The 25,777-nt window shown below is 43.0% G+C and overlaps 1 protein-coding gene across 1 annotated transcript in view; it reads right to left on the bottom strand.

Moving 5' to 3' along the window:
* Nucleotides 1–13,309: 13,309 nt before the first annotated feature.
* The window catches only part of LOC147700983 (uncharacterized), a 151,510-nt gene continuing 139,042 nt past the window's right edge, over nucleotides 13,310–25,777 (bottom strand). Inside the window, exons 4-5 of the mRNA XM_086929285.1 lie at nucleotides 23,314–23,460; nucleotides 13,310–13,452 (exon numbers count right to left, since the gene is read on the bottom strand). Coding sequence (XP_086785411.1) covers nucleotides 13,310–13,452; nucleotides 23,314–23,460 — 290 coding nt within the window. The remainder of the gene's footprint in view (nucleotides 13,453–23,313; nucleotides 23,461–25,777) is intronic.

The following is a 25,777-nucleotide window of genomic DNA, read 5'->3' as shown; positions in this document are numbered from 1 at the left end:
TTTCAGTTCCATGCATGGGACGAAACCCGGTCTGCGAGGTATCCAGGGAGTTGTTTGTTTCCAGGAATTCAGTGATGCATTTATTTACATGTTTTTCTGCAATTTTTGTAATCCATGGTAGCAGGGAAATCGGACGGTAATTACCTGGGTTCATCTGATCCAAGTTAGGTTTCTTCAGAAGGGCCTTAACTGTAGCTTGTTTCCACTTCGGGTGGACGAGTCCTGTTGAGAGGGAGTTGTTAATCAGATTCTGGATAGTGGGCGTGATTGTTCTTAGGAAGCGAGCTGGGGCTGGGTCACTGGGGGATCCAGACTTAACCTGTAGCATTATAGATTCTAGGCTGGTACGCTCCAGGGGTGTAAAGGATTCCAGGGAGGTAGGAGGGGTCGGTCTGGGGTATTGCTGTTGTGGGAGTGGATGAGGAAGTGGGGGAAAAGAGGAGTAGATCGTTGCTATTTTATTGTAAAAATAGTCAGCCTGCTCATTGCAGCGGGTTTGTGCGGTCAAAGGATCAGGTAGTTTGTCGGGGAGTTTGAGCAAGCTTTTAGCGATCTGATAGATCTCCTTGGGTTTGCATGCTGCTTCGTTGATCTTATTTTCAAGTAAAGTGGCTTGCGCTTTTTTTATCTCGATTTTATAGATTTTTATGGATGCTCGATATTCAGTTTTGCTGGTGTTCGAGTAGTCGAGGTGCTATTTCCGTTTCAGTTTCTTACATTCTCTTTTTAGGGTACGTAATTCCTGTGAGTAGCAAGGGGCATTTTTTGGTTTGTGTTCAGATTTAATGTTTTTGGGTGGAATAATGGAGTCTAAGGAGGTGGTGATCCAGTTATTGAAATTGTCGTTGCTGACAATAGGATCAGGGTTGTTCTCTGGGACAGAGGATTCCAGTGTGGAAGTCCACAAATTAGTGTTAAGTTGAGTCCATTTGCGGTCTCAGCTTGAAGCAAGAGGTATGGAGGGGCTAGAACCTGGTGGAGTCCACAAAAATGGAATCAGAAAGTGGTCCGTCCATGGAAGAATAATGGGTGGACTAACTGTGAAATGAGTGCAGTTACTGAAGATGGGATCCAATAGATGCCCTTTTTCATGAGTGGGTTGCAGTACTAGCTGGGAAAGGTCTAATGCTAGCAGACTAATATGTAGTTCAGTGATTTATGAAGTTAGTTGAGGTGCCGGGTGGTCAATAAATAAGCGTCCCCGAGAATGTACAGGTGGGGGAGAAATCCAGCGAAAAAGTAAGGTGTTTGCAGCCGGGTATATTGGTTGGAGAGGAGCGGCAGATGTAATGTTTTTTGTAAATAATTGCTAAGCCACTGCCTTTTCCTAAGGAGCGATCAGCTCAAATTATTTGGTATTCTGCCGGGAGAGCTTGGATGATATCGGGGTCAGAGTCACTTTGAAGCCAGGTTTCCGTGAGGAATATGGCATCGGGGTCTTTGTCCAAGATCAGCAGAGATATTTCAGTGGCATGTTTGGGAAGGGATCTGCAGTTCAGCAGAAACATGCGGAACGAGGGGGGGGGTGTAGAGGGGTGACTTCGAAATAGACAGTATGGGCAGTTGAAGTGTTTTGAGGTAGGGTCCCAAGATGTGATACACAGATTGTTCGTTTGTTTGCGAAATTGATGTAATGTTTTGGAGGAGTACTGTGTGGGAGGAATATGGCCAGCGGTCGTGGCCCCTGGGCCCGGTTGGGCGCGGACGGGCGCAGACGGGCTTGCCTTTGGCGTGCCTTTGACGCCCCGCTGGCGCCACCACTGCGCCCATCCGCTGCGCCTCCTAGGAGGGGGGATCATTTTGTACTAGCTGGTGCCTCGGGGAGGGAGGGGCCTGACCGAGGTGATCAGGTTCCTCACCCAAGATGGCGGGTCCGATAGTTTGCAATGGGGCAGGAGAGCCGAAGGCTCTGTTGAAGGGTCTGGGGAGCAGGATCCACTTTTACTCAGCGGCAGCCTGAGAGGTCAGTGTAAAATACCGAAAATCGTATTTTAGGCAGAGTGCAGAAATTAAAATCAGTTTTCTGAAATGCGCATATTAAAACAACAAGTAAGGCTTTTGTCATCAAACAATGCAAGATTCGAGCACTGTCCCGGCTTCCGCCTCAGGACCACAACACACACCACACACTCACTTGTAATCAGTGGGAAGTGGGGAAGCTGTTGTGCTTTTGTACTAGCTGGTGCCTCGGGGTGGAAGGGGCCTGACCGAGGTGATCGGGTAACTCACTCAAGATGGCGGGTCCGATAGTTTGCAATGGGGCAGTAGAGCCGAAGGCTCTGTTGAACGGTCTGGGGAGCAGGATCCGCTCTTACTCAGAGGCGGCCTGAGAGGTCAGTGTAAAATACCGAAAATCGTATTTTTAGGCAGAGTGCAGAAATTAAAATCAGTTTTCTGAAATGCGCGTATTAAAACAACAAGTAAGGCTTTTGTCATCAAACAATGCAAGATTCGAGCACTGTCCCGGCTTCCGCCTCAGGACCACAACACACACCACACACTCACTTGTAATGTATTTTATTTTATTTTCTTCACACTTGAAATTTCCATCAAGCTGCCAATCTTCACAAAATGTCTGTTAAGATTTTACAGAATGTAGCCACAAGAAAGCAAAGCCGACACGTGTTTCGTCATTGGAAACAATCACCCATTGACTTCTTCAGGGCTACAACAAAACGAAAAAGCAAATAAGGTGTACAGATACAAACAGAGGTTAACTGTTCTCCACCTTCACCAAAAAGGAGAAGCAAGATCTAGAACAGAATTTATAAAAGAAGAAAAAGTGAGAAGAAGGTCGCAACGACACCAAACAGAAAAGAAATCACCCAATGTGAACTCAATGAATATATGAGACAAAGGAAATAGTTTGACTAGTCAAAACGCCTAACCCTAAGAAATTCGAAAAGAGTACAGGGAGATAAAATAGATTAGAAGATGTGGGTTTCGGGAAGTGAAAATTGGTATCTATAGCATCACTGTGGGCCTTTGAGCGAAAAGACTAATGTATCAGCATAATTAAAATTATAATTAGATAGCCAAAATATCGGTTTTACTAATAGGATCCTCGTGATTGTGACCCGATTTCAATGTCTTGCCATATGTTTGATAAGTTCATAACTCACCAAAAACGGGATTTCTTACGAAGTCAATTATTACAGTCCGGGTGTAATCTATGTATGGTTCAGTATTCTATAAAATCACTGGAGTGTAAAGAGAGCAAAGAGTCAATCAACATATTGCCTATAAGATAGAAAATTCACGATAGATAGAATGTTACGTCCCTTAGTACCTAGTTAAATATTTCTCAGACTAGTCAGTTGTGCAGTTGGCATCTGCGCTGCCAACTGACTCACCTTCACCAGACCAGTCAAACACACATACCCGCCAAACAAGGGAGATGGTATACCCCAGATCTCCACACGTCAAATTGCAGGTGCAAGGAACTTGAAAGAAGATAGCATATCAGCAGAAATCTCACAGAAGAACCACCTTCAAATCAGCCCTCAACAACTACCACCAACAGATCAAAGCTGTGAGAATTCCGTAGTCAGAGAGTTCACCTGCCCATCAGCCACCTAAAACATTATCCCAATCTCATAGGAGCTATGCAACACTCTCGCTGACCACTTCCACAAGATAGCAACCATCTACAAAAACTTTGGCCCACACCATTCTAACCTCCTCAGTCACCGATCAACCACCACCACTAATCACGCAATCGCCACATTGGAACAGCTCACCACATCAAACACTACCACTCTGATGAACACCATCTACTCTGAAACACCCACTGACCACTGCCCCCACTGACTCGTCAACCTCAGAAAAGACTAACTCAGCCGCTAACTCTCCACCAGCCTCAATGCCTCGCTAACAACAGGACCTACCCCAATGAGTCAAAACATGAAGAGGTCAGAAGACTCCTCAAGAAACCCTTGGCAGACCCCAATGAGCTCCCAAGCTACCACTGCATCTCGCTATGTTGGTTCCCCAACAAAGTCCTGGAGAAGGTCATCAATCACCAACTCACCGAACACCTGGAGATTAACAACCTACCAGACCCCTCACAAACAGGCTTCAGAACCAACCTCACCACCAATACAATGCTGATCGCCTCAACAGACAGCATCCAGACCATACTGGACAGAGGTGAATCAGTCATCTTGCTTCTACTTGACCTCTCTGTAGCTTTCACACTGTCTCCCACCACACGCTCATTGAACAAGTACACCCTGATTGTATCACTGATGACATGCTCAGATGGATGGCACCCTTCCTCGCGGGATGCACCCAGGAAGTCTGACTACCTACCTAGACATTGCAAGCCAGGCACAACATTGCATCATTCCCCAATGCTCATTCCTCAGCCCAACAGCCCAACACTCTTCAACATCTACAAAGCACCACTCACAGACATTGTCAGATTGCACAACATCTAGATCATCTCCTACGCTGAAAATTCCCAGTTCATCTTATCACTCTCAGACAACCCCACCATGATTTAGACTAATTTCCACACCGGTATAAAAAGAATATCAGCCTGGATGAGGGAAAACTGCCTCAAGCTCAACACAGGAAAGACAGAAAACCTAATCTTTGGTGACACACTGCCCCCTGGAATGACTTCTGGTGGCCTTCGGAACTCAGACCTACACTGACACCAAAAGACAACACCTGCAACCTTGTCATCATCCTCAACAGTGAACTATTCATGAAACACCAAGTCAACCAAATCACCCAGGACCGGAAGGACCTCCACTGGCTTACCGTTCAGAAGAGATACCACTTCAAGCTCCTAACCCATGCCTATAAATCACTTGAAGACCAAGGACTCACCTACATAAGCCACCATTTGCACTTCCACTGACCACCCAGGAATCTCCATTTTGAACACCTCACCCTTGCAGCGATGCCCCGCATATGCCACAGCCACACCTGGGGGAGATCCTTCTCCTACCTTGTCGCCAAAGCCTGTAAAACCCTCCCATTCCACCTGCATTCCACAATTGCTCACTGACATCAGGAAGGGGCTCAAGACCTGACTTTTTAAAAGAGCCTGGCAGCAAGCTTCTGGATACCATTGTGGGTGACAAGCAGCGCTATACAATTACTACTTGATTGATTGAACTTTCTGCTACTCTGACAATCCAGTACAGAGGAAACCACTCCTATTTGTCACTTCCCAGCATATAGTGAGTGACATACTGCCTCTCACATTTGAAAACAGCCTGCACCATTCATTGGATATGCATGACATCATGTCACAATCCAAACTAGTCTAGTTATACTCCCTATTATAATAAATATACAAGATGGAGCAGAGATTGTCAATGTATCAAACACTGAACGTCCACGGTCCAATACAGAGGAGATAGGCACACATAATCAGAAAGGGAGAAGAGTCAGTTAACTTTCAGTTATCATAGTACAAATCATACCAGATGAAGTGTTTCCACAAAGAAAGGGTGCATAATCTAAACCTTTACCAGAAATTCCCAACTTTCAAGCCGCAGGTAACATCCAATCCTAACTCACCAACACACAGCCAATACCTCTCTGTAATTCAATCTTCAGCAGGTGGCAGATACCTCAAAGAACTTGTGAAAGCTCCCAGGAATTATTTTCCTTCCAAGAGTGAAGATGCAGAACAATGTTGAAGTGCAATTATATCAAAGATAATTCCTTGAGAGTGTTCATCAGTCCTAGCTTGCTCACTAGAGGCAGAAGTGAATCAGACAAATTTTCTGATGTTTAGTTTCAACACAGCTGGCTGAAAGTAAGAAATGTTTGTCTATTGCATTTGCACTGTCAGACTCTTTATGTGACATTCATTATAACTAGCATTTTGAGGAGGGCTAATCAGCAGCCAAAACACTTAGGAATCAAAATATGACTAATGGATACAAAAATGCAGAACATTCTTTAGAGCTTGGCAAAGACGGTTTTTAAAACTAGTAAGCAATTTTACTAGGAATAATGTGATCCTTCAAGCCTTGGAACTCATGGTCCCACCCACTCACACTAAAACACATAGCAGATTATCTCAGATGTAGCTGAATAAATTGAAAACATTTTCTGTCACTTTATTTAACATATAAATAAGAGAAAATCTAACTGCCAAAATTGTAATGAACAGTGAGTTTGAATCACATCCTCTTCATAAATCACTCTCCCTTTGCTTTCTTCTTTCACTCTTCTGATGTGTGGGAGAATGGGAGTCATTCCTCCACCGTGCACACCCAAGGGGTGATTACTATGTCCTTCAGACTTGCGTCTGCCTAACACACAAACAGGACCCACCGACCTTAGGTCGGTGGTCCTGGCCACCTAATAACGATGCGACCGAACACTGTTTGGCCGCATACTCCTATTCCCCTATGGGAGCTATTGTTATGGTCATAAACGGGATATGTTATTAAACAAAGAGGACTAGCTTAAGTTGACCAAAGTGTTGCAGTACTCAAATTAGTTCTGTCATGGGCACCTTGTTGGTGTATTCATGAGGCCCTCACCCACCAACCTAGTTGGTGGCATGCTTCATCATCGGGCCCACCCAGTGACACCTAGTATTTCCCGGGTGTGCTACGATGCCTGATTACAGTGGAGCTGGTATATTGCTGAGAGTGCAGTGAGGTTGGGTGAGTTGTGATTTAAAACGGCTTGGTGGTGGTCCCAGTACCCAAGGGTAAATTAAATTTTAATAACTGGGCCGTCACCAGCGGTTAAAAGTAAGGGTACAGGACGCGTGAGGGTGGCGAGTTACTGCCCCCTGCGTCCTTCAGATGGTCGACATGTTTCAGCCAGTGCCTTAGAGTATTCTGGCTTTCCTCAGGACCGTTTTTTAAAAAGGTGTGGTAAAATAAAACAGACTTAGTGTTGTGGTACAGACTATGTGATACACTCACTAAGGCGTTTTTCTATATGTGAGAGGGGGATTCCCTTCTCATGCATACCTGTACAAACAAACATTAAGAACAAGGACAAAACATTTACAGAGAGAGTCAGTAGACAATTTAGACATATGGTCAACAATGCTTTGGTGGCCGGATCTATAGTGCAAGGTGAGAGGACTATAGTCGGCTAGGTGTGATGGTACTGGTGGTGCCATCAGAGTGAAAATACGCGACTAATTAGGAGCGTGGTGTGGCTAAAACACGGAAATCACACTGAAAGGAGTTGACTTAGTGTGGCAGGGCGCAAGAAAATTGTTCTTACGCTATGGGTTATTAGCCAAGGCTTCCATCTTTCTCGGGAATAGTAGCAAAAGGAATTACACCGGCCGAGCCCAAAGAAAAAGGTATAGATACTCTATGGGTGGAATTCTCTCCCCTGTTCGATACCGAATGTATTTTGAACAGATCCCTCTTACTCAAATACTTTCAAGAATCGGCCAACTTGAAATTGATACAATCGGCTGACTTAGATAGAGTACAAATATTACAATCAGAAGTGGGGATGACAACTAGGGTGAGGTTCTACTCTAAGTTAGTAGCCAACCTTATTCTACAACGTTCAGAAGATTTGCAGAGCAGAGGGATAGACGTCATCCCGGTTTTGGGTTATTCAGGCCAAACTAAGGTTTCTTCCAAACCCTCCCAGAAACCCCCATTCTCCCTGTTGCATGCAGCCACAGGGCGTATAAATAAGCCTGGGGAACTAACAGAGCTAAAAATATGTAAGTCTAAGGACTCCCGTATGGTGTCCTATCTTGCCCCTCCTCCGTTATCTTACCAACCAGTCTCAGGAATCGAAAGTGCCCAATGGAATTGGCTCCCCCGAGTCTTGGCAGAAAAAGCCTCAAACAATCACTTAAATAATCAGGATCTTTAACACAAAACTTTCCATAATCTCTTGGAATGCAGCGGGCATAAAAAATAGTCCAGAGAAACTGGCTTTTCTCTTATCTCTGGAGCAAAACATAATATGTCTCCAAGAGACATGGTGCCCTGATAAAATCCAACTAGGGAAGGACTACTATGTCTTAGAAGGCAGTGCTATCTTGAACAAAAAAGGTCATGCGAGTGGGGGGATAGCCTGCCTTTTATCAAATAAAATAAATTGGAACTATGAACATTATCTGGACCCCAGTAATCTGTTCCAAGCAGTAACTATACTTGGGTTTAATAATTCTAAAACTACCAACCGTCTGGTCCTGATTAATGCTTATATCCCTCCAGAAACAGGCTTTAATGCAATACTTAAAAAGGTTTTCTTGCATGTCCAGGGAATTAGGGAGAAAGATCCGATGTCAGACATAATTCTAGTTGGGGATCTAAATAGTAAGATTTCCAATCTAAGCTTAAACTTATTCAGTGATAAATCAAGAGAGGAAACACTTTGTATTCCCCGGGCAGTATTCCCTGAAAGTATAAAAACAAATAAACGTGGTAAAATAATACTAAAGGAGTTGGTAGAAATAGACGGGCTCATAGTCAATGGGAGACTCCCATCAGATTCCCCGGCTAATTTCACACACAAATCATATAGAGGGAAATCGATTTTGGACTACGTAATAACGGGGTTCCACTCATTCGTGCTGCTGAAGGATCTTAATGTAATTGATACCCCACTAAGTGATCATAAAATTCTTTCCGTTTGGTTAAATATAAAGCCCCCAAGTTGTGATCAATGGTCACTGAACAATGACCAAACAAATTTCCATTCTAAATCAGGAAGGTGTTTTTGGAACGCGAAGGCGCATCGAAATTTGGAGGTAATGCTGGATGCAGCAATCTCCGAGCTTCCATCCTGGAATGGCTCTGAAATCGAAAATTTCTGCGTTTTTATGAATTCAGTGGTAGCAGGGACAAAAACACTCAATAGGAAAAAATCTATTAGAATTTCCCCCAGCCCTTTGAGATCTTTAAATATAGAAATAAATAAACTAGTTAGGGCCCAATATCTGAACAGATTACCGGATACAGCACAAAAAATAACTAAGCTAAAAAGGAAAAGGAGAAGGTTATTGACTAGGTTACGCAAAGAAAAGGAGGACTCCATATGGGTAAAACTAAGAGAAGCGGCTATCCATGGGGAAATGAGGCAATTTTGGTCCCTCGTAGGTGAAGGGTGCGGAATGAGAACAAGTCCCGCCCCCATTGCCATCGAGGAACAAATATGGAGGGAGTTTGTCATCAACCTCTACGCTAGTAATAACGAGGCAAATTCTCAAATATGGCAAATAGATACGAGGGAACCATTAGAACCACTTACAGAAAAGGACATAGATTTGGCAATTAGTGAAATGTGTTTTTCCGGGCCAATGGCCCGGATGAGGTGCCCATCAATGTATTGAAACAGAACAGGGCTAAATGGTGCAAGTTACTCTGTCCTGTTTTTAATATTTGCCTATCAAGAGGTAAGGTGTTACCCTCCTGGAAGGGAAGCATCCTGGTGCCGTTGTTTAAAAAAGGTGATCGCCTATCCCCCCAGAATTACCGCCAGATTGCATTACTTGATGCAGTCGGCAAAGTCTTCACAAGGTGTCTGCTCAAGCGGATAAATATCTGGGTGGAGCACTCGGCTGTTCTTCCACTTGAGCAGACAGGCTTTAGGAAAAATCACGGTACCCTGGATAACTTGGCAGCCCTCCAGGTGATAACAGATAAATATATCGGAGCCAGAAAGGGGAGAGTCTATGTGGCATTCATAGATTTCTCCACGGCTTTCGATAAGGTCGACCGACAGCTACTGTGGAGAAAGCTACACGATCTAGGCATGCCTCATGGTCTTTTAGGATTGGTTCAAGACCTACACGACAACACATGGTGCAGAGTATTATTGGGGGGGGGGAAAGGCCTATCCCAGCTTATACCATCTGCAAATGGCCTCAAACAGGGTTGTCTCCTAGCCCCCCTGTTATTCTCCCTATATGTAAGTGATCTTCCCCGTACAATATCTGCAGGTGACGGCATTGCCCCTCGCTTAGGAGACTCATACATCTCTTGCCTAATGTATGCGGATGACATATTGATCTTAGACCTCACCCCAAAGGGACTTAACAATCGTCTCCAATTATTACATGCATTTTCCGAAGAGCATTACCTGAAAATAAACATCTCTAAAAGTAAGGTAATGTGTATGGAGGGGAGGAAAAAACTAAGATTAGAAAACATCAGCTGGGAATTGGGAGGAAAGAAATTAGAAAGAGTATTATCCTACGTATTCTTGGGCAAGGTTGTGAATAGTAATCTAAGCAATAAATCCCATATTGAAAATAGCACTCACAAGGCAAAAACACAGGGAAATGGCTTAAAAGCACTATATAAGTCGACTGGTAAAAGGCACTTTGATTACCTATTGGAGGCATTCCGGGCAAAAATCCCCCCAACTTTGCTTTATGGTATAGAGTTTATTGAATTAGCTGAATGGGGTTTCTTAGATACAGTTGAGGGATCCCTCTTGAGAAGCTTAATATCAGCTAATAATAGCTGTAGCACTGCAGCTCTTCGTCTGGAACTCGGGCTAAGAAGCAGCTGGGCACAGGCTTTGGCAGGAGTCATTCGCTGGGTAATATGTCTGATCAAGGGAAAGCCGGCAACATTAAGATCCCTAATTAAAAAAGAGTTGATGGGCCCATTAAAAGAGTACTCTTTGCTTATAAGGAACTATAGGAAGGCCCTCAAACTCTTGGATCTGGAGGAAGTTTCCCTCCTAGCCCTTTCTACTCAACAACTAAAGCTCACATTAAAGCACGCCACCTGGAAGTTGAGCTATGAAAGGGATCGTACCCTGATCTTACAAAAAAAGGGGACAAACCAAGCTGTTGATTCTTGTATGGTAAAACAAATACAACCTTACGTCACTTGGAATATGCCCCATGGCTTGCGCCGCTTCTGGCTACTTCTTAGGCATGATATACTTCCATTGAATAAGCTGCTAGCTAAATGGTATGGCACTACCAATATATGTAATTTTTGTAACAGTTCAGTCCAAGACTCCCTACACGTCTTGTTAGTTTGCCCAGCTCTAATGGCGCACCGTCGGCAGTGGGTAAAGCCCGTATGTATCCAATTTGGTATTTTAACTGCTAAATCCTTGATTAATGCAATCATCTGTCCCCCGAATGAAATTTTCTGTAACAGAATTTTTAACTTTTTTAAATGTTTCCTAGAATTGTATTAGTTGAATGGCATATTACTGTTAAATAGGTTGATAACATGTGGCGTTATTTTATTATGTTTAATTTGTATCATTGTAATATGTGGATCTCCACGGAGTTCCAAAATCATATTTATAAATAAATAATTGCTTAATTGCCAAGGCTTCCTGGAGGGAAGCGGCAAGGGGATGACCCTATGGGAGAAAAAGAGATAGGTTGTAGGGGTTAGGGACCTGTTAGGAAAGAAGCGCTTACCCAGTTTGTTGTTTGGAGGCTTGTCAGGTTTGTGATACTCACAGTCTTTTTGGTCAGTGCCTGCCTTGTACCTGTTGTCCCGCCGTCCGGTAGAATGAGCCTGTCGGCGTGTGGGCTTTTTATACTATGGTGAACAAGGTAATGATGAGCACCTGTGGGAATAGTAAGGGTGGAAAGACTACCCCTTGGTGTTGTTCCTGCTCATGCTCGTGGTTTGCACACTAGTCTCTCGTGCATGCTCAGTATGTCAGCGCGATTGCTATGATGTTGCTCATGCTCATGATTTGCACACTAGTTTCTCGCACATGCTCAGTATGAATGCGTGATTACTGCTCATGTAGGTGATTTGTACTCAAGTCTTAAACGGGATATAACACAACCTCCCATAAAGCCATGGGAGTCTGTGTTAATCCCTGCCCAGTGTGAAAGTCCCCTCAGAGTGCCTGCCACAAGGTGCAGGTATGAACAGGGGCAAAAGACACACAGATTATGGATGGAATGCAAGCAAATCAATAATTCACCCCCAGCCAAGAGATCTGAGTTACAACAGTCCAGCCTCAACTGCCAAGCTATGCTCTCCCTCGAATTAAAACAAGTATCCTGGGGCCGGTTTCAGGGCATACCCTCATCAGCCAAGCTAGCATGAAACCAGTGTCACAGTGATCCTGCTACCCACATCTCGGCATACCTGGCGCATTTAGGGTCAGAAAACAAAAAACACATGATTGACGGAATGCAGAGCAAATCAAACTTTGAGCCCCAGTCAAGATATCTGGGTTAAATCCATTTTTCTTATGCCCACCATGCCACCCCAGTTTAGAAACAACCATATGCAAATCAGTCGTGACCCTGTGATACAATCCTGGCCAAACTGCCAAGCCAGGTCCTCCCAGGTCTGAAACAAGCATCCTGGGACCGGCTTTGGGGCATCACTCCTTATCAGCCAGGCTAGCTTGAGTTCAGTGGTATACTGAGCCCTGGACCCATATCTGGGCATACTCGGTGCACTTAGGGCGAGAAAGCAAAAAACACACAAATGATGGATGGAATATAGAGCAAATCAAGCAATCACCCCCATTTAGGAGATCTGGGTTAAATCTGTCATCCTTTTGCTCACCGTGCCACCCCAGCTGAACAGGGGAGGCTCCATAGGAGCCCCCTCGACCCCCAAGTGGAGGCCGCAGAGGCAACAGGGCCCCCATACTTGCTCTACAACAAGCTTTCCATATCAGAAAGCCCGACATGGAAATCCTGCTGGAGAACGAGTTACATAATCCTGAGGGCGAAAAGGCAGCCTTTTAGAATTACATGCCAGCCAACGACTGGCTGACGGGCTCCTTGAACCTGTTGGAAGCCGGCTGTAATGAACGGCCAGTTTAATTTCCGACCGCAAGAATTGGGGATGCAGTTGGAGACTTTCCGGGCCCCATCATGATAGGGCCCTCTATGTATTGCTGTAACTCTTTACCTGCTAGTGAGGACAACAGGAAGGAAACACATGTATATTGGGACTTTTGAAGAAGATGTATTTATTTTTTCCTCAAGAATACCTTTAGGACCCTTCCTTTGGCCATCTTCTAAACGTGGCCATCTTCGTAATGACTGTTGCCACAGAAAGGCTAACAAATATGTCATGAATGTTGATTTTTCCTACACAAGGCTCTACCAAAATAATTAATGTAGATAGCCCAACCTTTCATGATTAGACATACAGCAAATAAGTAGAAGTTTCACAAACAATCATAGAGTTAATACATTTATTTTATAGTTTGGGATGGATAAACAGATTAACAATTATTGTGGGACAGTTAGACAAGATAAGATAAAGATAAAATATGTGGTTCCCATAGGTCGAATATTGTTAATATTCATTCTGTAAAGAAGCTATTTCCTGATTTAAACATGGATGAATGTAGTGAGCTTTGCCAGGTTCGGAGCAAAAGGATCCTTGCTTCAGTGTCTTTTTGCCAAAACGCCCTTGCTGATTTCCAGAATCACAATTGTTTGCAGTCTGTATGACATATCCTCTGGGAAATCATTCTTGGTCTTTGCACTTGTGCACCCACGGTATGCAGAAGCCTCGGTAGGAGGTGGCTCTGTGGAGAAAAGTTGCAGAGTTCACAACTATGATTACATTTTGCAATTATATATCACTTACTACCCAGAGGTGGTGTTGAAGCAAGTGCTGAGTTTGAGCACTGAATTGGACATGAGACACCCTTAAGCAGATTCCACGGGTCCTCATTTCCCAAATTTTACTGCACTTATGGCTGGCATTGCAGGAAGGTGTGAAAGCTATTGAAATTCTGATCCACCTAAATGTCTGCCCAGCAAATAGTGGGTAATACAGATAAGATCACCACTAGAACTAACTGGGAGAAGGAAACAACAGAACCATGGGCAGTGGCATGGCATTCTCCAAACCAACACACAGCCACTTATAGAGACATATCCTTCCCTTAAGAGAGTTATATGCGTACCCTCTCCAGCTGGGTGGGCAGAGTTGTCTCTGACCTATTGGGGGATGGGGGTAGTAGCTTGATGATGCAGGACCTCAGATTCTCTGGCAATGCATGTAAGTGAACGAGAGTTGTATATCATCAAAGTGTCTATTTGTCAGATCCTCAGATGGCTTTAGCATTGATAACCCTATTTATTTTTTATCCTTGTCCACTCCTGTAGTCAGTGCACTCTCTGTATTAGGGATAATTATTATCAAGGGCAGTAAGTGTTGGAAATTACCATCTTCTGCATGCTGTACTCCCAGATGCTTGCCTGAGCTGTTTTCCTTGATCATAGAACTCTAGTCCATTTCTCCAGTTGCAAACTGCTTATGCTCTCCCTCTTAAAATGTTGACATTGGTATATATCTGATTCACATATTTATCTTATCTATAAGTCTCTAGCATATGGTACAGAGTGTACCTCGAGCCTTTGAGTTAAATGCTACCAGTGGTCCTGCAGCACCAATTGCGCAAAGACCTAGCAACCCCATCTCTAGGCCTACCATTGTAGCCTGGCTGTGCATTTCTAAACTGCAAATTCTACTGCCAACAATAAACCCTTTTGGCAACTCAAAAATGTCCTTTTGATATATAAAAAAGTCACTCCTAAGTAGGCCTTACCGCCCTTAATGCAGGGTGCATTTTATTTAAAGTAGGACATGTACATGTTGAATGTTCAACACACCCTTGAGGCGAAATAAGGCCCAAAAGCAATTTTCACTGTAGCAAGGTTGGCTGCTCTATTGGAAAATAGTGGTTTACGTTATTACATATATATTACATTTAATCTTGGTTGGAAACAGCTAAAACAAAAATTCAAGCACTATTTTTAACAGTTAATCAAAAAAGTATTTTGTGTTGAAATCGACTTTTGTATAATTATTAAGGAAAATATACTTTAAGAAAGTTTATTTTTGCCTGCCTACAGTCAATGGACGGGATTCAACATTTTGCTTTCATACATTTTCAAACCAGAAATAAGCATTACTTAGGTTGGAGCTTGCTCCTAGGATAGGAATAGAAGGCCTTGGGTGTGGGTGTGTGTTGTTGTGCCCTTGACAAGATGGTTTGTGGGCTGCATCCAGGAACTTTATTAACTTCAAAAAGGCCTACCCTGTCACAAGCAGATATAGCTAACAGCTAGGCCTTCACCCTTCTTTTACAGCCCAGCCTGCCTGGCTCCAATCACATTGGGCGTCTTGTTGACATCACAGTATCAAATCGTGCTGGAGTGTGAAGGCCTGCCTGAGAGGTTTGCTGGAGTTTTATACATCTCTCTCGGGGTGCACTTAAAAGGGCGAGCGTCCAATCAGAAAACACTTCTTGTGTATTCACTGCCTGGCTGATGATGATCCTGCTTTATTCTATATCATTTCTGTCTTTTGGTTTCATGAGGGTACATGGACTGCCTAAAACTGCTATTGGTGTTAGATGTGGGAGGAAACTAGAATTACCATGGTACACTCCGCACATACTCCATCCCGCAGAACCCAAATTATGTTTGCTGCCATCTTGAAAATGTTTAAATTTGAAAACGATAGTTCTTGGAACCTTTACCCCTTGATTAGGGAATGCCCTATGGTCATTTTGACCCACTAGGTCATGCCAGGCATAAATATAGGATCTCCAAGCTGCCTCTTCAGAACACTCCTGGACCTGAAGAAGATCACAAGATGACTGAATCTGCTTACTGCATACTAAGAGGAAACTGGAAGACAGGAGGACCTGCTATTTCTCTCTTACCCAGGACAAGGTAGACTCCAAGTTTCCAAAGGTCATAGAGTGGACCTCCTGCTACAGGTTTCAACAAACTACAAGTGGCCTTTTTTAAAGCTTCCAAGCTGATCAATTGCAACTGGATCTGGACTGGCTTGAAACTCAGGGAGTCTCTAAGTCTCACCCATGAGGTGCTTTGGGGCTTTAGAAATGTACTCCTGTTTTGGCTTGGGACTTTAAGGACCAAAGTTAGAAGGAATATTCTTTGACCAGATAAAACCTGGTTAGTGTATGTGATGTATGCTCCATTGCAGTGGACATCACATTTTCCCTAGGACGTGTTCCACATTAACCATTGACTATCATTGGCACTTTGCACTTCGTGGTGTTATTTCTATCCCTTCTTGGATTTTTGTAATTTTGATGTAATCATATTCTTACATTTTAATCTTTTTTTTTAATTTTAGTTTGGGATTCTTATTGTTTTGCATTTGAATGTATTACTCTTTTTGAAACTGCATAAATACATTGGTTCCAGGGGGTTGATCACAAGTTTATTTAGCATGTTTAGTGGTTTGCCCTGACAAGGGATGTGATTATTACTTGAGGTGGTACTTACCTCTCTCAACTAAGCTGTATGACACAGCCACTAGTGTATATATATTTATATGGGATTAAGTTGGGCTGCATGGGAGATACTTCATAAAGAGTCTCATATTCTGGTTTATTTTTCGGGTTAGAGGTTGGAACCAACATTGAACCAAATCCACTTTCCTGCTACACATATGTTCAGTCTCTCCATATTCATAGAAGTGGTGTATCCACATATTCAAAGGCACATGTCAACACCTGATATAATACATGTACCACCATAACAAAGAGTAAAGTAATTAAGCAAGTTGTACATTATTTTAAACCAGCAAACTTGAAACACTAGCTCCCCGTTTCATAGGATCAATAAAGCACAGCACCCTTTTTTTAAAAAAAGAACCATTTATTTCACCAAATTGGATGGAATGAACCTTAGCTCACCCGTAAATATTGTTTTGTGTAAGTTTCCATCAAAATGTCCTTGATTTTAGAGCACTGAGTATATATATATATATATATATATATATATATATATATATATATATATATATATATATATATATATATATATGTTTTCTATGGAGTCTCCTGGAGCCTCTGGGATCATTCAATGCTATTACTGAGTAAGCATGTGTTCCGACGTATTTGTGGAAATATATTTGAAGCATGTGCTCTAGCCTGTGTCTTGGCCTCTGTGATCAGCTGTGCGGTAGAGTGCAACATTTGTTAACTTGTTTTATTTTATTTTAAAAGTTTAATAAAGCGCAAAAATCACCCATATGGGTATCAGAGCACTGTACAAAGTGGCGTAAGTATGAGTACAACAACAGAATTGAACAAAAGATATAACTTAACAACCAAAGGGTCAAAGGGGAGAACACACAAGGTCAAAGGGGGGCATGTGGAGTCAGCCAATCAATTGGGTTTCAGCAGATCAAAAGGAAAAGTAACAAAAACATAAATCCAATTGAAACCACACGTTAAAAAGAGTATCCAGACAGGAGAAAGAAGTAGATTGAGGTGATATCTGGGTTAATGCAGTCGAAGGTCATTCATTGGTTCTGATCTTGGGGGGAAGAGCGTTCCATATTCTTGCAGCAGGCCCTGAGAAAGAATGATTGTAAGTTATTTTCTCATTGAAGTTGGGAGGTTTCAATAATAGGGTGTTAGAACTTCTTAGGTTACGACTTGAGTCAGATAGCTCAAGTTTTTTCACCAGGTAAATGGGGGTATAGTAATAAATAGCTTTGTGCGTCAGGCAATTTTTATCTTGAACCGGATCCTCACTTCAATGGGTAACAAGTTTAGTTGGGTTAGGTCTGGCATGACGTGGTCATTTTTTCTGGAGTCAGTGATGAGTCTGGCTAAAGCGTTTAGAGTGGCTCTAAATGGAATCAAACTAGTATTAGGTAGCCCAGCATGGGTCACTAAACCATATTCCAGGCGAGAGATAGCTAGACATTGAAAAGCTGGCTGGATGTCCTCAGGTGGAAGGAAAGGCGTGATTTTATTGAGGGTGTTGAGCTGAAGATTGTCTCCCCTAATAGGTGCACTGATGAGATCTTGCATATTTAGGTATTTGTCCAAGGGTATGCCTAAAGATTGAGCTGAGTCAACTACATGAGGAGTGCAGTTTAGTGCAGTAGGATGTTTGAGCATGTCCAGGGTAGGTGCAGAGTGGTTGCGGGGGACAATCAGAAGGAATTCAGTTTTGAGTGTATTCAACAATAGATGGTTATGAGTTAACCATTGTTGAGTTTTTAGAAGTGTATCATTTAGGGTTTTATGTTATCTGGAGAGGAGATCTTCAAATATAGTTAAGTGTCATCAGCATACATATGGTAATGGATGTCAGTGGGGATCAGAATATCGGAGAGCAATTCCATAAAAAGGTTGAAATCAATGGGCGTAAGTGCAGAGCTTCGAGGCACTCCAAAGGTGGCAGGGTACTGGTTGCAAGGGATTGGTTAACCTTTATTCTTTGGGTGCGGTTCAGTAAGAAAGAGGCAAACCAGTTTAAGACTGGGCCCAAAATGTCTATCCTACATATAAGAAGAGCAAATATGTTTTCTTGTTGGATGATGTCAAATGCTGAGGACAGGTCAAGAAGGATCAGAAGACAAGGGACATTTTGATCAAGGGATCTCAATGCGTAATCAACAATGTGAGGTAGTGCTGTTTCAGTATTGTGCCCTGCTCTGCATCCCAATTGGTTGAGGTCAAGGAGCTGAAGTTTCTCAATAGTGTTGCAGAGCTGTGCATGGATGCTTTTCTCGAGCAGTTTAGCTAGAGTCATGATGCTGGTGATCGGTCGGAAGTTGCTAGGATCAGCTAAATCGGCATTGGGTTTCTTTGGGATGGTAGTGACTTGACCCGACTTGAGTCAATCTGGAATCCTCCCATGTAAAAGGGATTCTTGGATTATCCAGGAACCCACAATAGAAGGATTTTTGAATTAACTTGACCCATAGTGGATCGCTGAATTGATTGGCAGGTTTTAAGGACGCCAGAGCTCCATGTCATCTGGAAGAAGAAATGTATTCCATGATGCATTGTTTTTCGTGGTGCAAGTTATGTGGTAGGAAGGTGCACTTGGTGCAGAAGATTCCGTAGGTTCCTCTGATTAAGCAAGGGAGTACAAAGGGTGCACATTTAGAGTGGTTGATTGGTTGCAGCTCAAGTTCAATTTTCCTTGCCTTTTAAGAGCAGTCCAATGAGAAGTCTTCCCCACTAAATAAAGATGTTCTGTGTGCTACATTATGGTTGGTAGAGTAGTTAGCTTGCTGTTTGATGATTTCAAAGAGTTTCTTGGGTCTGTGTTAAGCACTGTCAAACTGAGACCTGAAATTGGTGAATTTTGCATTGTGAATATGGTTGCTGTATCTGCTTCTCATCTGCCTTAACAGATTGAGGCTGGTTGTGGAGGGAGAATTTCTTCAAATTGTCTCTGAAAGCCTAAGTTTGCGACGTTCATTATTTAAAGAGCAAATAAATCATGGTTTGGATTGTTTGATCAGAATTCTCTATGTTGTTTTAGAGCAATAGAGTGGAACATACTAGACGTAGAGTTAATGTAGTGATCAGTCAGGTTGTCTAGATTGGTCACATTAGGGGGTGGCTGAAGACTTTTCTAACTAATGGATATCAGGTCACTAATGTCTCCCAGCTTACAGGATAGTTATTTGGTTTTATGTGGTTGACCCGGTCTACGCATGACCTTTTCTAGTATGCGTAAGGATATTTGGTGATGATCCAACCAGTCACAGGGTAAAATGTTGACGAGTTGAATGATGTTGGCTTTAACTATAATAAGGTCAAGGGTGGCACCCTTGATGTTGGTAGGTCCCTTGCAGACCTGGGTGAAATAGTGGTCAGAGAGGAAGGCTTTAAAGGAGCAAAATAAAGGATCTTCAGTGTTGTTCCAATGAAGGTTAAAGTCTTTGAGGAAGATATGGCTGTGTTGGTCCTAGAATGAGGTGATGGACCCCATCATTTGCTCGATAAAGAGAAGATTATCCCCTGGTGGATGATAAATAGTGTGGAGCACACAGACAATCTTGTTGTTGTTCCACATTTCAGTGACTAGTTGCTCACAGGAAGACATCAGAGCATTTGAGTTTGTTTCAACATCAGACTTGAGCGATGTATGCAAGCAATGCCCCCCCCCCCCGATTTTAGCACATTGATTGCATCTGATAATTGCATAATCAGGAGGGATTTAGATGTTAAGAATTGAGAAGTCATAGAGCCCAGTTTCAAAGAGGATCAGGAGGTCTAAAATTTACGAAATGTTGACTTCTGAAATATATGCTGCATGTTTCACAGCATCTCTGCAGTTGAGAAGCAATGATTTGATGTGTGAGTTGGTAATGACTGCTTCACTGTCAGACATGGTGATATGAAGTACGTTATTGCTATTCACAGATCTTAGGTTCACACTAGGTTCTCTACCATGTTCAAAGGAGCTAGTTAGGACGTTAGTTGTAGAGTCAGAGGGGTCAAATCCAGAGCCGTTGTATGATATAAGAAGAGCAGGGGTGTTGTCATCCAACAACTGATGCAAAAACTTAAGGGGCCTAGACTGGTGGTTTGGAAGAGGTTGAGTTCTCAAGAGAGGGCTTTGTGGGTAAATGAGAGTAGACAGTTCATCCCCGCAATGCTTAGCAATTAGAGGAGGACTGGGTTGGTGTTTCCTCAGGGAGGTATAACATTTCGAAAAATTCTTCATCTTCAGGGAGAGTTGTAGAAGGGTCTACAGGATATCTTTAACAGTAAGTGGATCCTGCTTGAGGTTATCCATCTTCTCCTCAATGTAAGGGAAGCTATTGCAGTTAATGGCCGGCCTAGAATACAATAACAGGTTAGTCCCTTTGGGAAGAGCTGTGTTGGATGGCAGAATAATTCCCTTACAATGGTCTCAGGAGAAGATAGAGCCCCTCCTGTGATTGGATTTAATGTCCACTAAGGACTGAGGACTGGCATAGAGGATAGTAAGACTCAGTGTAGGAGGATGCAGAGATAATTCTTGATTAGGATTGATGGTGGGCAAGGTGATTTTATCCAAAGAGATAGGGAACAAACTCGGGGAGGAGATAGTAAACTGTGGGTAAATGGGAAAAGTACTGGGTAAAGAAGCTGGTAGCACGGCTCTCAACTTGGTAGTACAGCAGCCAAGGTTTAGATTATCCGGGTTGTCAGGGTAATATATGTAGGTATTACACTCACCATCCGTGAAGGGGGAAAAGACAGACTGATTCATAGGGAATGAGGGGGAAGCAGAGCAGAAGGAAAGAGAGGCGGAGCAAACCAAAGGTTCAGCATCAGTGGGAAGACTGATATGATGAGGACTAGCAGGATTTGAGTTATTAGGTGTATTTTTAATCCTCATAAATATTCTGTCAAAGCTCTTGAGCTTCAGGTAGGAGTCTTGAATGAGGATCTTACTATTATTGTATAGGGAGATGTTGAGATCAGCGTGAAGGACAGGAGATACTAGTATCATTATGTGGAAACTGTGGGGGGTTGTTCAGCGGTTTGGAAAAAAGTGAAGAAGTTAGAGCTTTTCTCCATTGGCCTCTTCTGGAACTGTAGAAAATGAGGTCATTAACCACAGTACCCTTTTCTGTGGAAAAGTAGGTGTCAGAGAGTAGCGTTTCAGGACATTTTTTAAGCAGATTGTATTAAAGGACTTTGCAACTTTCTTCAAGAAATCCTACCTGAACAAGGAGATCAGAGGATCTATAAGTAGGTTGATCCATAGCGAGGATAGCGTGCAGAATAAAGATGGTAATGGAGGTGAGGTAGTCCAATTTTAGAGGAGCAATATTCCAAACCAGGGTTCTGGTACAACTGACCAGTACTCGTATCAGCAATAGCTAGTTGGATGGACGATACCGTGTTGTTCACCAAGTTTGATGTTTACAGAGCAGCCTTCATACAATGGAATTCTGTGTTTTATGTAATTGTTTTACAATTCCAAGGTGGTCAACCCATTGCTTCTATGTGTGTCATTCATCTTCGCACATTAACTAAACTTACATTATGCATAATCCCATCCCCGTTTCACTGCTCACTGTAATCTTTAAATTGTTAATAATTTCTTATTGCAAACATTTGCACAATGCATATAGGTTTATTTCTACTTTTATTCTCTTAATGTATTTGTATATGCTTGTCAAGTGTGTGTGTGTGTGGGCGTGTCCGCGATATATTGCAGTTGGTTAAGGTGATGCATTATGAGTTACTGGGTGCCTAAACTCACCAATGATTAAATAGGCAATTTAAGATTGCCACATTGTTAGCAACTCATTGAATGATGGAATCACGCGTGCATTTACCAAGCATGCCTTTACAACACAGTCACTACTTTGACTGCGATGTAACCACATGTTCCATTACCTCAAAATTCATTATCACTTGCTTTAGGAGAGCACTGGACTTTGGAATAGTATAAATTACTATTCCATCTTCAGTGGGTGTGTGAGTAGCGAAGGTGTTGGACTTAAAATCCGCTTTCCCTAATGTTATTGTAATAGGTTGTGTGGAAAAGGAACGCATAGTGGTAGGGTGGTAGACTGGTAGTGACTGCATTGTAAATGCAGGCTGTGTTCTGCCTGATATTTGCACCTCACCAGCCTCAGAAATTAAATAAACTACATCAAAGTTGAGTGACAGTAAAAAAGATCCTATTTAATCTTCAAAGCGTTGATTGATCAAGTATTTTATGGTGATCTCAGGAATTCTTGGCTCATGTTTTATATAGTCCTTATTGGCAAGTGTCGCTCCTGAAGTTTGGTCTTGCAGGTATCACAGATGCTACTTCTTCTGCTACCAGCAACATTTATCACATCTGTCCAACTTTGTATTTTCTGTTGAACTCAGGGTGTGTTGATTGGTGAGTTACTCAGCAGAAGTATCTCTAGATTACATTTTCGGAGCCATATATCCTCGTGTCAACAAAAACAAACAATAAACAATAATTGAGAAAGTCTCCCTCCTGCCATAATGAAGAGGTCTTACCCTGTGGGTTCTTTGAATGATAATGGTGAGAAAAAGAACACATTAAATAAGGGTAAGGAGTTTCGTAGATTTTCTAAGGATATTAGCTCTCTCCAAAGGCACTATTCAATATTGTGTTACCAAAGTATCTAATCATGTAAGTCAGCCTCAGTTCCATTATGAAAGGCAGATCCCTTTGATGACCACATGTTTCCATCCACAGGAACATTAACAAATTTAGAGTTGAGAATCCTGCAGACCTGCTGTTGGTTACCATTCTTAAGGCATTATAACAATTATTTAATGTGCACATCAGAAACTTTACAGACCAAACTCCTCAAGCCTATATTTCAGACAAAATATGTATAAGGCTGCCCCAGTGGTAGAGACATCTTCACAGTTTAGGTGATATACTAGTACTTCTAACTCTTTTAAGTGGCCTTTAATAATATCTTGGAAGGTCATAGTTAAGGGTCCTCACCATGAAGACCAATGCATTAGGTACCACTTTGTACAAGAGGTGATGACTATGTGAAGATTGATAGTGTGGATTTGTACATATATCACTACTGTGCAGTCAATTATTCTCAGCACATTGAGTTCAAGAAGAAAGGAATATAAAAATCACCTCTATTTTGAGGCACCTACCTGAGCGATAAAATGTTGCTGCCATGTAGATACAGTTAGTCATCTCCCCAACACATTTAACAAATCCATTGGCCTCACAGGCCAGGGAACCAGTCGCATTACAGGTGGGGCACTTCACTCCATTCAGAGTCTTATTTTTCGGTGGAACTGTACAATGCATAAAGGGAAAACAGATCTCTGTTGATTATTAGGTTTTCCATACATGTGTCTCAATATGCAATATATATTCCATATAGCAGCATTTCCCAAACTGTTATTATGTGGTGAGTCACGAAAGACCTGGTACATAGCACATTTAAAACTTGTGCTCGATTTGTACCTCACTCCTCCGCAGTGCTAATGTTAAAAATAGGTTGTATGACGATCCGTCTCACACAATGTTATTGCAGCACTTTTAATCGCGGCAATTACATTGCAAAGGCCATCACACCGGCCATTATCTCATCACACGTAGTTGCGACGCAAATGCGGCAATGTAATTGGATCGTGTGTCACATTGTCGATTTAACATCGCGTGACATGACAACGCAATGTTTGAGTATTTTCAGCCAATGGGTTTGTGGGGGGGTGGAGGTATATATTGTATTGCCCATCGTGTCTGCAGCCATTTGTGCCTGTGTCGTGACCTGTGGACAGACTATGGAATCAGTAAGTCTGTACTATTTTGCATTGTCCTTGCTTTGCCTCCCTCTGATTTGTGCATCCGTGGCAGTAGAGGGAAGGCCTACGCTTGCAGCATTGTTTAGTTTGCGCTGATGTCCTGTTTGGCAGCCGCTAGGCACACAGCTTTTGTCCCTCTGTTTCAATCGTTTCCCCTTTGTTTTTTGTGCCCTTATGCCCTCTGTCTACCTTGTTTTTTGTGCCCTTCTGCCTTCTGTTCCCCTCTATTTGCGTGCACTTCTGCCCTCTTTATCCCTCGTTTTTTGTGTCTTTCGACCCTCTGTTTTAATCGTTTTTTGTGTCCTTCTGCCTTCTGTATCCCTCGTTTTTTGTGTCCTTTTGCCCACCATTTCAATCATTTTTTGTGGGATTCTGCCCTCTGTTTCCCCTCTATTTTTGTGCCCATCTGCCCTCTGTTTCCCTCTATTTGCATGCCCTTCTGCCCTCTGTTCCCCTTTTTCAGCGTGCACTTCTGCCCTCTGTATCCCTCGTTTTTTGTGTCCTTCTGCCCTCTGTTTCAATAGTTTTCTCCTTCTTTTTCATGCCCCTCTGCCTCAGTATCCATCATTTTTCGTGCCCTTCTGCCCTCTGTATCCCTCATTTTTTGTGTCCTTCTGCCCTCTGTTGTCAATCGTTTTTTTGTGGGCTTCTGCCCTCAGTTTCCCTCTATTTTCGTGCCCTTCTGCCCTCTGTTTCCCTCTAGTTGCGTGCACCTCTGCCCTCTGTATCCCTCCTTTTTTGTGCCCTTCTGCCCTCTGTTTCAATCGTTTCCCCCTTGTTTTTCGTGCCCTTCTGCCCTCGGTTTCCATCATTTTTCATGCCCTCTGCCCTCTATTTCAATCGTTTTTTGTGGGCTTCTGCCCTCTGTTTCCCGCTATTTTCGTGCCCTTCTGCCATCTGTTTCCCTCTATTTGCGTGCCCTTCTGCCCCCCTTTATTTGCGTGTACGTCTGCCCCCTGTATCCCTCCTTTTTTGTGTCTTTCTGCCCTCTGTTTCAATCGTTTTCCCCTTGATTTTTGTGCCCTTCTGCCCTCTATATCCCTCGTTTTGTGTGTCCTTCTGACCTCTGTTACAATAGTTTTTTGTTGGCTTCTGCCCTCTTTTTCCCTCTATTTTCGTGCTCTTCTGCCCTCTGTTTCCCTCTATTTGCGTGCCCTTCTGCCCTCTGTTCCCCTCTATTTGCGTGCACCTCTGTCCTCGGTATCCCTCCTTTTTATGTTCTTCTGCCCTCTGTTTCAATCGTTTATCCCTTGTTTTTCGTGCCCTTCTGCCCTCGGTTCCATCGTTTTTCATGCCCTTCTGCCCTATGTATCACTCATTTTTCGTGTCCTTCTGCCCTCTGTTTCCCTCGTTTTTTGTGGCCTTCTGCCCTCTGGCCTGCAAACTATCCCTTCTCCCCCTGCCCTGCCCCCAAAACTACCCCGACCCCAGCCCCCTACCCTGAGCCCTGAACCCCATTCCCTACATTCCTAAACTACCTGTAAAGTTTCCCTTCTCCCCCTGCCCTTAGCCGCTTTAAAATAAGCCCATGCCCCAAAAAGTACCCCAGCCCCCCGCCCTGAACCCAAAAAAAAACTGTCCCCTACCCCCGTGAAGTACTCTCACTCTGCTCCCTACCCTCCCTGGGGGCCTAAAACTGTCCCCTGCCTTGAACCCTAAAAACTATCCCCAACATCCCTAAACTACTCCAACCCTGCTTCGACTTCGTAAACTGTCCCTTCTCTGTCTGCTTTGAGCCCTAATACTTAAGCCTAGGCCCAAATGGATGGATGGATGGGTGGATTTTTTTGGTAAAGTTTTACTT

Source organism: Lissotriton vulgaris, chromosome 7, assembly GCF_964263255.1.
Source record: "Lissotriton vulgaris chromosome 7, aLisVul1.2, whole genome shotgun sequence".
NCBI lineage: Eukaryota > Metazoa > Chordata > Amphibia > Caudata > Salamandridae > Lissotriton > Lissotriton vulgaris.
Note: the sequence above shows the minus strand (reverse complement) of the source record. Positions and strands in the feature narration are given on the sequence as shown.